Source organism: Ahaetulla prasina, chromosome 3, assembly GCF_028640845.1.
Source record: "Ahaetulla prasina isolate Xishuangbanna chromosome 3, ASM2864084v1, whole genome shotgun sequence".
Taxonomy (NCBI): Eukaryota; Metazoa; Chordata; class Lepidosauria; order Squamata; family Colubridae; genus Ahaetulla; species Ahaetulla prasina.
This window is the reverse complement of record NC_080541.1, coordinates 141,959,610-141,974,508: the sequence shown is the minus strand read 5'-3', so window position 1 is coordinate 141,974,508 and position 14,899 is coordinate 141,959,610. Positions and strand designations below refer to the sequence as shown.

Genomic DNA, 14,899 nt, shown 5'->3' with positions numbered 1-14,899 from the left:
AAGAACTTTTCTTAGTTTTAAAAAGTAGGTAAAACATCTACAAGAAAACAAATGCCAAAGTTGGTGTAAAACAAGAATGAGCCTGCAGACCCCACGGTCCTGATGTTATAATTTAGCAAGAAAACTTCATCAAAATTCAGCAATAATTTGCCACCTTATGTTGATGGCATAATCTATCTCCACCCTTCAAGTCTCTCTTGCAATTTTCTAAATGGCTGGGGGGGAGGAGGGGGGAGATAAATGATGGGACTGAGTATGGAAGCCCATGGGAGGCAGATCATGTCCATCCCCTCTCCCAAGTAGTAATTGAGGCAATACTTTTATGGTTGGGAGACGCTTAAAAATGCAAATGGGAACAGCTCCTTTCCAGAACCTTTTTGCTCTGACTCTTAAAATCCTGAAAAAGCAGAGATGCTAGCTTTTGCAGTATCTATTTAGAGACTGAAGTATCAGCAACTTCTCATTAGAAATGCACATAGCCATTGATACTTACTGCGTATGCACCTATTAAAAATGCTGCATTTGCTCTTTTCCGTTGGTCAAAGCTGGTATAATACACAATTTTCTTTCTTGATAGACTGAAAGACTGTTTAAGATACAAATAAATAAAAAGATTAGGAGAGACCACAAAATTATGCCAAATGTCTCAGCTCACTGACTCATCAGCTTAAGAGACTTCTGGCATGTCCTTTAAATCAGGTTATATCCTGATCAAATTTAAACCAGAGTATAAAGAAAGTGCTCCCTAACCCCCTCTCCATATAATGGGAATATTTCTTATTTGCATGCAATTCTTTAATCCCTCTGTTAGTCTGAATATTATCTTAGGGGTAGGGAATCAGAATATCCACCCCCTCCTATCTCATGAATTCTAAGGCAATTCTTCCTTTAAGATTACTGTGCTTCAGAATTAAATGTCTAAATCATAGGCATCCAAATTTTGCCTTGTCTAGGTCCACAACCTCTGGGTCACAGTCCACTACCCAGCCATGGCCTATTCGGAATTGGGCCACGTGAGTGGCAGACTGGTGCACGGGCACGCAGCTCAACTTGTACAAGCAGTGGGCCAGGGCACATGCACACCCATGCACAACTCAGCTTGCAAACATCAAGTTGTGCGCATGTGCACACCAGCCCACGGCTCGCATGACCTAGTTACTCTCTCCCCCACCAACTGGGCCACCAAGCTGCAAAGGTTGGGGATTACTTGTCTAGGTCACATTGAGTGAAGAGGAATTATCGTTGGTGACATATAAAATATGTAACATTGTTAATGTATATCAATCACATAATAATGTTAAATGTTTACAATCTTGTGGGGCCTCATTATTAGCTGTCCAGGGCCACATGTGACCTGTGGGTTGGACATGCCTGGTCTAAATCATCTGCCTGGCTACAATTTCAATTTGTTCTTTACTGTATAGTAGAAAATTATCCATGTTGAATCTTAAGTCTCTTGCACAAATAAAAAGTAGGACAATGAAACAGGGAGTTGTTGTTGTTTTAAATCCACCCAACATTAACTGAAATATATTAGCAATAATGTTAAAGAAATAGTATTCAGAATAAGCAGGAAAAGGCATTAATTCTAAACACTGGTCTTGATAGCTATAATTTATCTGGAATACAGATAGTCCTCAATTTACAACAGTTCATTTAATGACCGTTACCACAGCACTGAAAATGTGACTTATGACTGTTTTCCATAATTACCACCTTTGCAGCATCTCCATGATCATGTGATCAAAATTCAGCAACTGGTTCATATTTATGACTGTTGCAGTGTCCCAAGGTCATGTGATCACCTTTTGTGCCCTTCTCACAAGCAAAATCAATGGGGAAGCCAGATGCACTTAGCAACCAGGTTACTAATTTGTCAACTGCAGTGATTCACTTAACAACTGTGGCAAGAAAGATCATAAAATGGGGCAAAACTCACTCAACAAATGTCTCAAAGAAATTTTGGGCTTAATTGGGGTTGTTAATCGAGGACTATCTGTATGAGAGGCAATATATGTCTCAATACTAGCAAATAGGAAGAAGGATGCAATCACACTCATGTTTTGTCAGTGGGCTTCCCACAAGAGGGTGGTATCAACCTTACAAGACAGGCCACAGAATGTCTAGAATTCTATTTTATTGAAACAGAATATACTGTATTTTGCAAGTCTCACAAGTTTCACAAATCATCCTATGTACTTCACATATAGTACACTATTTTTCCAGTAAATAAGATGACTTTTATTCAATTCTTTTGAAAAACGGTTTCTGTAACAATGGAGTTCTGCATCATAAACGTAATGCATATAGATAGTTACGAATGCTAAGCCTGAATTTGCATGATATATTCTTTTATTACTTACTAGTTTTTATGCTTAAATCACCACTGATATGAGAAACTGAAAAAATAAAAATAGGTTGCTATGTTGCTTTTATTATACATTTAAATAATTTCCTTTCTAGCCTGGTGCCTTAACTACTTGTGACCTGCCCTACAGGTTTCCCAGAAACAAAGTCAATGGGGAAGCTAGCAGGAGGTCACAAATCAGAAAGTCACTCCCATTGCTTTTTCTCCTGAAGAGTTCTGGGGGGATTATAGGAATCTCATTCTCTGTAGTGCCCACCTCCATTTACTGCTTGCCCATCTATCCATACACTGTAGCACCCACCATGGCAACTGGCCACAAGCTCGTACTCCATAGTCCTGTCACCTTGCTTCCCTGGGATGCAATTTCATTGCCTCTTTCCAAATTGTGTTCACATGGGTTCTTTGCTTAACAAACTGCAATAATGACAGCATTGCGGACTGCTGGTATTACCATCACTAAGTGATGTAATCATGGAATGTCACACATTAGGACATCGTTTAGTGATGGAAATTCTATTCCCAATTGCCATCATAACCCGAGGACTACTTTTTCATCTTATTATTAGATGGTAAGAAGAGGGTAATTACATACATTGTTTCACACAACTCCCTTATGAAGGAAAATCTTTGTATTGCACATGAGCAAAGAACAAGGTGAGAGTTTAATTCAAGTATGATTTTAAAGGACAAGATCTTAACGTTATTAGCAAATATACTATCCGTATCATCATTAAAAGGATCTAATCTCCACATGAAGCAATATATTGAACAAGATAGTCCCAAGATATTTGTGTAGAACTGCACTATAATGCCCAAGGAATCAAAAATTTGTACAGCTTTAATATTTCAGAGAGGTAATAAATCAGCTCTTTTTTGTAACATAAAGGTCTTTTGCTTTATTTAGAAAAATTAAACTTATCTGCTCAGAATATTTACCCTAAATGATCTCAGCGATGGTATTCCATACATCTTTAAATGATTAGATAGGTGGTGAATATTTACAATGGAACATGTGCACTTATCACGTGCTTTCACACATGATACAGGAACTGGTCAGAACATGCACAATTTATTTTCCTCTAGCAAATTCTTCTAACAGTAATTAACCAAAATAACTTTCCACTAAGAATTAACTGACGTTAAATAGAATCTTTGTCTTATTAGGCAAAATATGAAAACTTTGGACAGCAATAGAGTTGTTTTAGAAGTTTTTATATATTCCTAGAACAGCCTCTACCACTTTCATTAAAAGCTGGAGAAACCGCAGTTCCTATTAGGGTACTATAATATTTGGAAGGCTGTATTAATTACAACACAACATATTGATTTGAGTTTGACATACGGACTCTTTACAGAGCCTTCAGCTCACCTACCTTCACAAATATAACATACCATCAGTTACTTATTTATTTATAATGCTGCTTCTTTGATCCATCTGGGTATTATGATACAGAAGCATATTAATTTATGCAGGTTTGATATTATAGCTTTTGGGGCGGTGGCATATCCTTAGCAGAAAAACTTTTAAATACAAGTTTAGGGACCTTTTTTTATATAACAGGCAAAAAGGTGATAAAAATCACAAACAAACTAAGGGTCCAGATGGATTTGAAATAAAAACTGTCCTGTGGGAAAATACTTGTTTTAAATTCTTTTTAAAAAAACATAATACAGACTTTGATGATTGGACACTAGAGGGAACTAGAAAGAACTATAATTAAAGAAGAAAATTTAAATTTGATTTACAAATACAGAATGAAGCAGACTATTCTAACATTGGAGATACGGAAGTTTATTTTTGAACAATGGATGCAGAAGTTAATTATAAGAGTGTCTGCCTTTCTAGATAGACTATGTTTAAAATACCTTTTGAGAAGCAAGTTTTACCTGACAAGATTAAGGCTGATTTGAAAGTGGGTTTAAAAATCACAGGCTACAAAAATAACATGGAAAAAGATATTACACTGAACCTACAAAAGAAACCAGCTAATGTCTTTATAATTAAAGGAGATATACAAAAACAAACACAAAGAATGATCTGGACAAATATTCCTTTATTTGATTTACAAAAGAATGTTGTTAGAAGTTTGAATAATTCTGTGATAAGGAATAAAAAATATTGGAAAGGAATTAAGATTTAGGACACTAATTGAAGGAATTCAAGATCAACAATTGTTAGAAGGAAGGATTATAAAATTAGTTTATTTGATAAAGGTTGAAATAGATATGTTATCATCTCTAGAAATGCTTCATGAACTTTTGCTGACATCAGAACTGGACTGACAAGGATTTGTTTATAAATAAGAGATGAAGGGTACTTGGCACTCTTTGAACTTGGTTGTTTTCTTGCAGACATTCCATTATTCAAACCAGATAACATCAACCATGCACTAGTTTAGCTAATAAAATGTCTATAAGAAAACCACGAAGCTCAGAAAACTCTAAGGACCCCTCACTTCAATCATGAGCTACAAATATTTTCCCTTAAATAAGAAATGGGATATGGGAATAAGAAATCATTTGTTACATTTTAAGAGAAGGTGATGTTACTAAAATTGTTTATACTTGTTGTGAAGGAGGAAATAATTTATTTATATATTTCTTTACTATATTTTTTCATTTTTAAAATGTTTGTTTTTCTTCTTTTTTGCACCTTCTACTATTCTTTTTTTTTTTTAATTTGTATTCGTTTTTATTGTTCAGTGTAATTTTTATAAAATTACTATTTAAAAAATCAATTACCAAAGCCAAGCACTCACCTATACCTCTGGAAGCTTACAGAGATTAACAAGATCAATAAAAAAATAATAGAAGGACATTCTTACCTTTAATTTTTTGTTTAATTTGCAGCAGAATCGATACACCAGAGCCAAGTTTAGAGGTCCAAAATCTGCATAAAAACTAAAACATATATATCCACATGAAACACTGTTCAAAGTAATTTTAACAGCTAATCAAATACTTCTCAAGTACTCCTTTTATTAAATAGCTACATTGCTATTGGCATCTTTTATAGGGATACTGGGTGGCAGCATTACAACTAGAAATGTATCAATCTATCCATTTACTATTTTCTGCTTTATATTACTAGTTCTCAACTGCAGGTCTACAAAAATATCGATTGGGAAATCGAAGTACACAATAGATACCAGCCCCGTATAAATTTAGTCCATTTCTGACTATAATAGTGATTAGCTAAGCAACGGGTAACTGCAGTTTTATCACAACATTTTTAGGGCTTTTAAGCATAATGCAATTACAGAATCTGTAGATTCTGCATTGACCTATTATCTGTTTTTGCAATTTATAACCTGGATAATGTACAATATATATAGTCTCTTCTACAATTAGATGAAAGTTCAAACTCCACCTTGTAATTTTGCTGATTAAAGTCCACCTATTCCACAGTTCAGAAATAAGAAGTAATACAAAAATACAGAAATACAAAAGAAGTAAAATACAAATAGAAAATACAAAAGAAGTAAAATACAAAAGAAGTAAAATCTTTATATGCTTTTCTATTTTGGAAAATGTGACAAATGCCTAACAATGTAATGATCTTTTGTGGAGAGGGACTATGCTTTATGAACTGAAGAAATGGCTGGCTGGGACTGAAGAAATACAACATAGTCCACATATTAGCCTAAATGTTACCAGCAACATAGATAAACCATTGGGGCATTCCAATATATGATTTTGCTGCGCTGTTATAAAGAAGGCTTAATAGCTTCATCGAATATTTGTGCAATTTGCTTAAATTTATAATAAATATGGATTTGAAGAAATAGCTTTCAACCGTACAGATTTTTTTTTATTTCTACATTTTCACTTCAAATCAGTAGGACATTCAGGTGTAATACCATTATGGTATAATAGTTTCAAGTTGTTCCACTATAAATACATTTATTTACTAATGAATTAATCCCGAACATTTTATTGGTAACAGTATATAATATACGCTAGCAGTTTGTATTTTTGTGAAATGCCATGAGAATAGTAATTTTTAATGTGTGTGTGTGTGTATGTGTACTACCTCAAAGATCTGACAAGTACCATTTTCTAATACCTCATGTAGTACATTATCACATTGTATTGAACAACTAAAAACAACTGAACAAAACAAAAGCAAACAAAACATTTTCAGAAGGAGTAAGTCATATTTTACTGAGGTAAAATAAGCTATTTCATATGGAAACAGCTACAGGCCACCCATAAAATATGCTGAGCAAATGAAAGTCTATTGTGAATGAACAAGTGAAGTGTGACATGATCATCCTAGATCCCCTTACAAAGAATTGAGTAAGAGTTAACATTCCTCTTGAATAATCCAATTACCAGTTCCTAACTCATTAAATAATTAGAAGGCTGACTAATTCAGCTCTGTATCTACCAGTGATGTTTCCCTTTTTTAATTTCAGTCATCTTAATAAAGAAACAGTACCCATGAGTAGGACAAAGAACTACTTTTAGTTACTTGTAAAGCTTTCTTTACAAAACATCTGCCAACTTAATTTGATTTTCAACAGGTAGCACTTGAATCCTACAATTGGCTCATTTGGCTTTTTATTTCAACTAGCAATACACAGGCTCATTCATATTTTTTTGGCACAGGTTCTAGTGTTTAATTATAAAGTATTTAAAAAGACTTGGCACACTTATGTTGAAAGTTACTGGCATTTTAATAATGGCAGCTTGAAGCTACATCATCAAAACAATGCTGCTACCAAATAGATGCAATATATTGCTTCATTAACAATAATGAAAATTACAAGTGAACAAACAAGACTTCAATCATAACTTCTGGTCCGTGGATTTATTTTTGACTTTGTAAAAATAATAATAATAAAAGATTCAAATTATCACTAAAATAATTTGCCAACATAGCAACATAGACTTGACTTGACATTCCTTGAAAATAACCGAAGGATATAACTAAATAACACGGTGATAAAAGTGTCTGTAATAATAAAATAGTATCAGTCTCGCATAATCTAGAAAACCAAAATTTTAGAGTTAAATGTGGACATGTCTGTATTAAAACAAATCTTGCTCCTAAATTATAATCGTATGGAAGAATGATCTTGAGGGATGAATGGAAGAGAAGCTGCCTAGGGAATGATAAGAGAAGGAAGATCCTCAATTGCTTAATTATCAGGAATTAACACTATAGTGCATTCATAGAATAACTTTGTAATTGAAGTTTATTGTTTATGCAACAAATGAATAAAATCCCTAATCTCTACAAGTGAGTTTGCTTCAATATGACTGTAACTTTGTTGCTGGTAATCCTTATGATTTATATTGATATATTGACCATCATTTGTGTTGTAAATATTGTACCTTGATGAAGGTATCTTTTCTTTTATGTACACTGAGAGCATATGCTCCAAGACAAATTCCTTGTGTGTCCAATCACACTTGGCCAATAAAAAATTCTATTCTATTCTATTCTATAATTCAGTGTATATCAGAAATGCTGACCCAGAAATAATAACTCATAATTCTACTATATCCAGAACAAAAATTTAGGGTGAGTCCAGTATAAAAATAGACAACTAAAGTACTGAATGTGACCTCACTTTATATTGACAAACTCCAATAAATCCAATAAAATCATAAATCAAAGACACAACATAGTTTTATTGTAATATTTATGAAACTAAGAAAAGAAAGGTAACAGCAACTATAGATAGCCCTTGCTTAATGACTGGTTGCTTAATGACCATTTGAAGTTATGACGGTCTTCAAAAAAGCTTCTTACAAGCTGTCCTTGAAGTTATGACTGCCACACACCTTCCTATGTGGTTACATGATTGTATTATTAGGCGCTGGCAACCAGATCACATTTATGACCACTTGTAGTATCACAGAGTCATGTCACCATGATTTGCTATGTTTTTTGCTTTTTTTCCCAGCAGAATGCAGCAAAAAATGCTTATTAGTTGTGGCTGGATTTGCTTAACAGCCATGTGGTTTGCTTAATGACACGATTTTCTTAAGTACTGTGGTGACTTGCTTAATGACTGCAATGGCTTACAACCCAAATTCTGGGCTCAATTATCATTGTAAATCAAGGACTACCTGTGTTTTCCTGAAATGTCCATAGGCAAGATGGCAGCAGCAATGGTGGGATCAAAGCTCCACTTATTTTTTATGTTTGCAACCACTCATTTGTCTCATTCTTTTTTAGTTGCTCTGATAATTGAGAGACAATTCCACTGTTGAAAGGCCTCAGATATCAGTGAAATACAAAAGCTTTTGTACATACAGTATTTGTGCAACAGATGAAATTGATGACTGCCCTTGAAAGGTCATGTCATAACAATTTTCGGGCATTTCGGCTTTTTATTTTTGTTGCAACAACTTACATGACCAGTCTACTGGAAATGATTACATATAGACAGTCTCTGATATGCAAAACCTTCCAGGTTCACAGTGGAATGGTGGATTAGGCTAAATCTCTATTCCAGTTTAATCCTTCTGTGAGCAGAAGTGCAAATCAACTGTAATCTCCAATTACATCAGCGCCTCTACAGAAACGGTGATTTATTCAAACCCAAATCATATATAGGATCTAATCAGAATAGAAACAAATCAATTGCTTAGAAACAGAAAAAAGTTCAAAAAGTTCAGAAAATTGCTGTAATTTAAAATAGGAAATTTTCTTGAATGTGAAATAATTTTAAGTGTTAAAAGTATTAAACCAGTAAAATTCAGCACTGAGCACAGAGATTTGTAAGCACTGGGTCTTGAAAAAAAATCTATACCATAAATTTAAACAATCACAACCAATTTTGTTAACTGACAAAATGGCAACATCAATATGTATCCCTGGTTTACAGGGATAAAGTGCACATATTCTGGCAAAGAAATCTAAATTAATAAAACTAAATAATTATTTCACTAAATGAATTGCTAAGTGTTACATATATTATATATATTTAAGAGTAACTAATAAAATACTCCTATTTACAGATACATCAAATTATTCAGCATGATAAAATCTCAGTGGCAGAAAAAGCCTTGAAGAACTCTTTTCTCTAAAACTGCCTGCTTGGAGTGAAATGAACCTGAAATTTCTGTTCAAACTAATGCAATGTGATATACATCAAGCAAAAGATAAGCATAATTATAGACGAGCACCTGATAGATTCTTTCAAAAATTATAGCATATTATACCAGGAAGGAAATTTAACACTGCAAAAAGCCTGAAAACGTATTTTAATAATCTAGTTATCATAATGTTTATAATACTGCATGGAAATTCTCAAGACAGATTACAGTTTGAAGAATACAGGATATGTGAATATTAAAATTGACTGGGAGATTGAAGTAGCAAAGCTATGATAAATATTTGAATAATTGGGCGCCTTTTATTCAGACAAGTAGTGGTCACCTTATTACTGTTCATTTAATAACCATTCAGTTATGCACTGAGAAATGTGACTTACAACTGTTCCTCAAATTTATGACTGTGGCAACTTCCCCACCGTCTCATGATCAAAATTCTGGTGCTTGGCAACTGGCATGTTTTTATGATGATTGCTGTATCCCACTGTCACATGATCATCATTTGTGACCTACCCAAGAGGCTTAAGACAAGCGAAGTCAATGAGGGAAACTGGATTCGCTAGGTGACTGCATGATTTGCTTAATGACCATGACAAAAAAGTTCATAAAATTGGGCACGATTCCATGTTCCTGTCACAAGTGTGGCCGTAAATCATGGTGACTAAAAAGAGAGAGACATTCACAGAGGAACTAAAAAACTTTTTTCCCCCAAGAAGTAGAATTTGAGATTATCTAATACCATTGGGGACAAAAAAAAATCTTTCCTTGAAATGAAAGCTAGCTTGTGACATTGGGTCACTCACTCTCTCTCTCAACCCAACTTACTTCACAGGGTTGCTGTTGTGAGGAAAACAGAAGAAATATTATGTATGTTTGCCACCTTGAGGTATTTATCAGGTAACAAGGGTGGGATGAAAATCTAATCAATAAAAATATAAGAAATATTTGAAAGTAGAGGCTTCATTTTCACAATACTGTAACACTCAAAAATTACTTTAATGAAATATAATAAGAATTCACTGATAGCCATGACTAAACTGTTATTTGGGTTAAAAGCTGTAGCAATTTGTCACCTATAAAGACAGTTTGCTAGTGATTACAAGATCACTATATATAATATTAATATATTTTCTTAGAGGGCTCTAAAGAATTGCTGGCTGACTGTCTCTTTGAGACAAGGCAATCAGTCATTTTATAATTGAGCACACAATTTTGGTGTAACACTAAGAACTTTGTCGATCAAATCTATTGTTGAATAAATTTTAATTGTACAAGACTGACTTGTCCTCTGTCAAAACTAGAAGAATGGCTACCTATGGCAACCTCAGCAGTCTATTATGTATCCATACAAGCACCTTAAATAGACATTGTTCTCTTTCAGTCAACAAAACAAACCTCAGAGTGGAGGAAATAGCAGTTATCCACGGGAAGATTTTGCTTAGGAAAAAGGGGCTAAGACGACTGCTGTTGAGCTGGTAAAGAAGACAAAGATTTAAAAAACAAAAGATTTGTTGGGAAGGGGGAAGTGGAAAAGGTTGGGGAGATGGTGGCCCAAGGTGAATCTGGACCGTATAGACAGCTTAACATCTGTGGTTGGTTTTAGTAAAGAACAACGTTGGCTAGTGAACCTAAAATGGGCAGGGCAGTGTTATACAACTACCTGTTGGTTCAATAAGGGGAAGTTGAAGTTTTCTGAGTAGATCTGGTGGAAGCTTGGAGAAGACCGACCAAAAATCCAAAGGACAGTAGTATTGTGGTCTGCCAGCAACCTGGCAGCAGAGTCGGACAGTGAGAAGGCTGGGGAGGACAATGGGCTAATCCTGGAGTCAGGGGAAAGCCCGGATGAGGGCTCTGCATCAGAGGCAGAGATTGGGCCAGGGCCATCTGGGAGTGATGCGCAGACCCTGGAGCCTCCAGAGGCAGACAGGAGAGAGGCAGAGGAACAGGAGGAGCCTGTTCCTAGTACATGCATGAGAAGAGCTGCCAGAAGGCAAGAGAAGCTGAAGCAAAAAGGACAATTTGGGACTAAGGCCATGTTGTGGTCTGAGCCCCCCTGAGCAGAAAGTAACTTGGAAAGTGAGGGGGAAGGGCCATCAGGACTTACCTCTGGAGTACCGGCTCCTCTGGCTCAGCTCCAGGAGCCAGAGGCAGGCAGGTGGAGGAGATAACAAGGCCTCCATCCCCTGACTCTTCCCCCCCAGGCCACGCCTCCAGACCCGGCTGCTGGCAATCAGGCCTGGCTGGATCCCAAGTTTCGGAGATATGAGAGGCAGTGTTTTGACTCCAGCCCTGAACCTGGCCCCATGCCCAAAAGTGACTCTGAGAGTGAGGGGGAAGGGCCGGTAAGGCTTACCTCAGGAGCACCGATGCCTTTGGCCCGGCTCCAGGAGCCAGAACCAGGCCAGTCGGAGGACGTAATGAGGCCGTCATCCCGATTCCTCCCTTCCTCAGGCTACGCCTTCAGACCCAGCTGATAATAATAATAATAATAATAATCAAGCTTGGATTAACCCGCATTTCAGAAGATTAGAGAGGGGGCGTCATCAAAGGGAAAGGTGGGGCAGGAGCCCCACCCCACAGGATATATAAGGAGCTTTGGGACTGCTCGCACTCCACGGGGAGCAAAAAATTAGCTGAACCGTTTCAAAGAGAGCTGAAGTCTTACTCTGCGAGTCATTTGTTTGAACTTTGGCAAGCAGCTGCAATTTCTCTGCCAGGACTGATAAGAGCCATGAATCCACTGGCTGAAGGCCAGCTCATTACTCCGAAGTGGGAAAGAAGACAGAACAGGCGGCTACAAAAAAGGAAGGGGTGGGGCAGAGAGAGAGAGTGCTGAGTCACGGAGCCACACCCTACAGAGTATAAAAGCAGCCCTGACTGCTCTTCTGCTCCATGACGAGCAAACATTGAGCTGAACTATTTGACTCGTGGAGAAGTGAGCTGAACATTCGGCCTGGATTACTGACTTCTTGGTTGCCTGGCAACCCCAAGATAAGGGAGACTTTGGCAGGCAGCTGCAGATTCCCTGCCAGGACTGAACTCAATTACTGGCTCGTTTAGCCAGCTCGCATGGCTGAGGCCGGGAGGGGACAGAACAGGCCAGAAGATGATTGGCCACTCCCATAAGGCTTAAAAGAGCAGCAACGAGCCATTGGGTTCTTTGTAGAAAAGCAACGTTGATTCCATTGCTTCTTGTCAGCATCTCTTGAACTTTGTGAGGGTTTTGCCAAGAAAGTCCTTGGGCAGGTTGCCAAAGACAACAAAGGTTGATGATAAAGCCGAAGGACTGTTTATGAAGAATTTGTTTTGGACTAAGCTGAGAATGAATTAATTCTCAGCTGTTCTAATCAAATAAGTTTGTTCATGATTGAATTGTGTTTGGTAATCACTAATTGGGCCTTGGTCACCACAGATAGCACTATGGGTCCTTTTTTACTTTTTCCAAAAGATTTTTACTTTTTCCAAAAGACAGGAAAGACCAAGTTCTACCAGGCACAGATAGAAAACCAGCGGCAGCCTGAAACAGGGAATTTTAGCTGCTATGTTTAGCTTCTTACATCTTTCTTTTTCTCTCTCTTAAGAAAAAGTAGATAGGGCAAATGTTAAGATAAACAACAATTTGCAAATATTTTCAGTGGAAAAATAATTTGCTTTAAAACAACTCAAGCCACTATGATAATCAGGCATGTGGGCAGAGGAAAGAAGTCGCAAAGAACGGAATGTAACTATCCAGCTGGAAATAACTCTTGCAAAGGAGGGTGAAGAAAAGTTAACGTAAATACTGGTTTAATTGCTTTCTTAATAAGAAGGAAAAATTCACAAGAGGAGCTTTGTGTTATGTCTTGCATCAAGAGGGCCGTGAAAATATTTGTAGATCCCTCGCATCCTGGACATAAACTGTTTCAACTCCTACCCTCAAAACGACGCTATAGAGCACTGCACACCAGAACAACTAGACACAAGAACAGTTTTTTCCCAAAGGCCATCACTCTGCTAAACAAATAATTCCCTCAACACTGTCAGACTATTTACTGAATCTGCACTACTATTAATCGTTTCATAGTTCCCATCACCAATCTCTTTCCATTTATGACTGTATGACTATAACTTGTTGCTGGCAATCCTTATGATTTATATTGATATATTGATCATCAATTGTGTTGTAAATGTTGTACCTTGATGAACGTATCTTTTCTTTTATGTACACTGAGAGCATATGCACCAAGACAAATTCCTTGTGTGTCCAATCACACTTGGCCAATAAAAAAATTCTATTCTATTCTATTCTAAAATCTTACGAAGCCATAGAAGGCTCTATAAAACCACACTATATATCTAACATACTTCAGATGTTCAGTTGGAGCAAATAAGTGATACAACATCAACAAGACTGACACTAAGCCTCCACAAATTTATCCATTTTGGGGTACTGACAGTGTCTGAATACTTGTCTCCCCTTAAAATAAACTGTTTAGACCGCTCTGATTTTGGCATATGTATACCACAACAGTGTGCGAGGACAATAAGAAGATACAAATTCCAACCTTGCTGCAAAGCCTGAAGAAAAAAGGGGGGATGAGGTAAGAATTGGAGGGAGTTAAAAAGGGCCTGAGAAAACATCAAATATCACAGAATACATAAACATTTGTTCAACAAAAATCTAGAAATACCAGTGGGTTTGAGGGTTAATTTTAATAAACAAACTTAAAAAATCATTTCAAATCACATTGAATGTATTTCAGGAAAAAACTGTACCGTTGTTTCCCTGAAAATAAGACCCTGTCTTATATTTTTTTGAACCCCAAAATAAACGCTTGGCCTTATTTTCAGGGAGGTCTTATTTTGGGGCCCGTGGAGCAAGATGGGGCTCCTCTTGCCATTTTACCTGATTTCCAGCTCTGCATTTAAATATTTTCAGGGACGGTTTATTTTTGGAGGAAGCCTTATTTTAGCACATGCGTTCAAAAGCCCAATTGGGCTTATTATCAGGGGATGTCTTATTTTCAGGGAAACAGGGGATATGTTTGCAACCAAAAGCAGAATAGGCTTACAATATCTGGTTATTGTTAGCTAAAGCCATTCTAAAACAATGATAGAATTAAGAAGCTACGGTATCGGGATTATAAAAATACAGATTGCTGCTAGTTTTCCTGCCTCACCCCTCTTATTCTTTATTTTCAGAAGATTACAAACTATAGAGTATCAAAGTACTATATATATATATACATAAATATATTACAATCAGATAAAGAAAAAATACCTAACAATATCATTGTATACTATAAAATATCATAAAATTCTATGCCAAAGGTCATATTGCTTCATCCTATGAGTATCCCAAAGGTGCTTTTTCAAAAGGCAAGCGGACTTTGTTTTTCCTTGAAGACATTTTGCTTCTCATCCAAGGAGCTTCTACAGCTTTGAACTGAAGAACTTTCTTGGATGAGAAGCGAAATGTCT

General features: G+C 36.4%; 1 protein-coding gene across 1 annotated transcript in view; it reads right to left on the bottom strand.

The window, feature by feature from the left end:
- CDC14A (cell division cycle 14A) overlaps positions 1 to 14,899 on the bottom strand; it is a 61,893-nt gene that overhangs the window by 40,161 nt on the left and 6,833 nt on the right. The window contains exons 3-4 of the mRNA XM_058175903.1: positions 5,194 to 5,269; positions 494 to 586 (exon numbers count right to left, since the gene is read on the bottom strand). Coding sequence (XP_058031886.1) covers positions 494 to 586; positions 5,194 to 5,269 — 169 coding nt within the window. The remainder of the gene's footprint in view (positions 1 to 493; positions 587 to 5,193; positions 5,270 to 14,899) is intronic.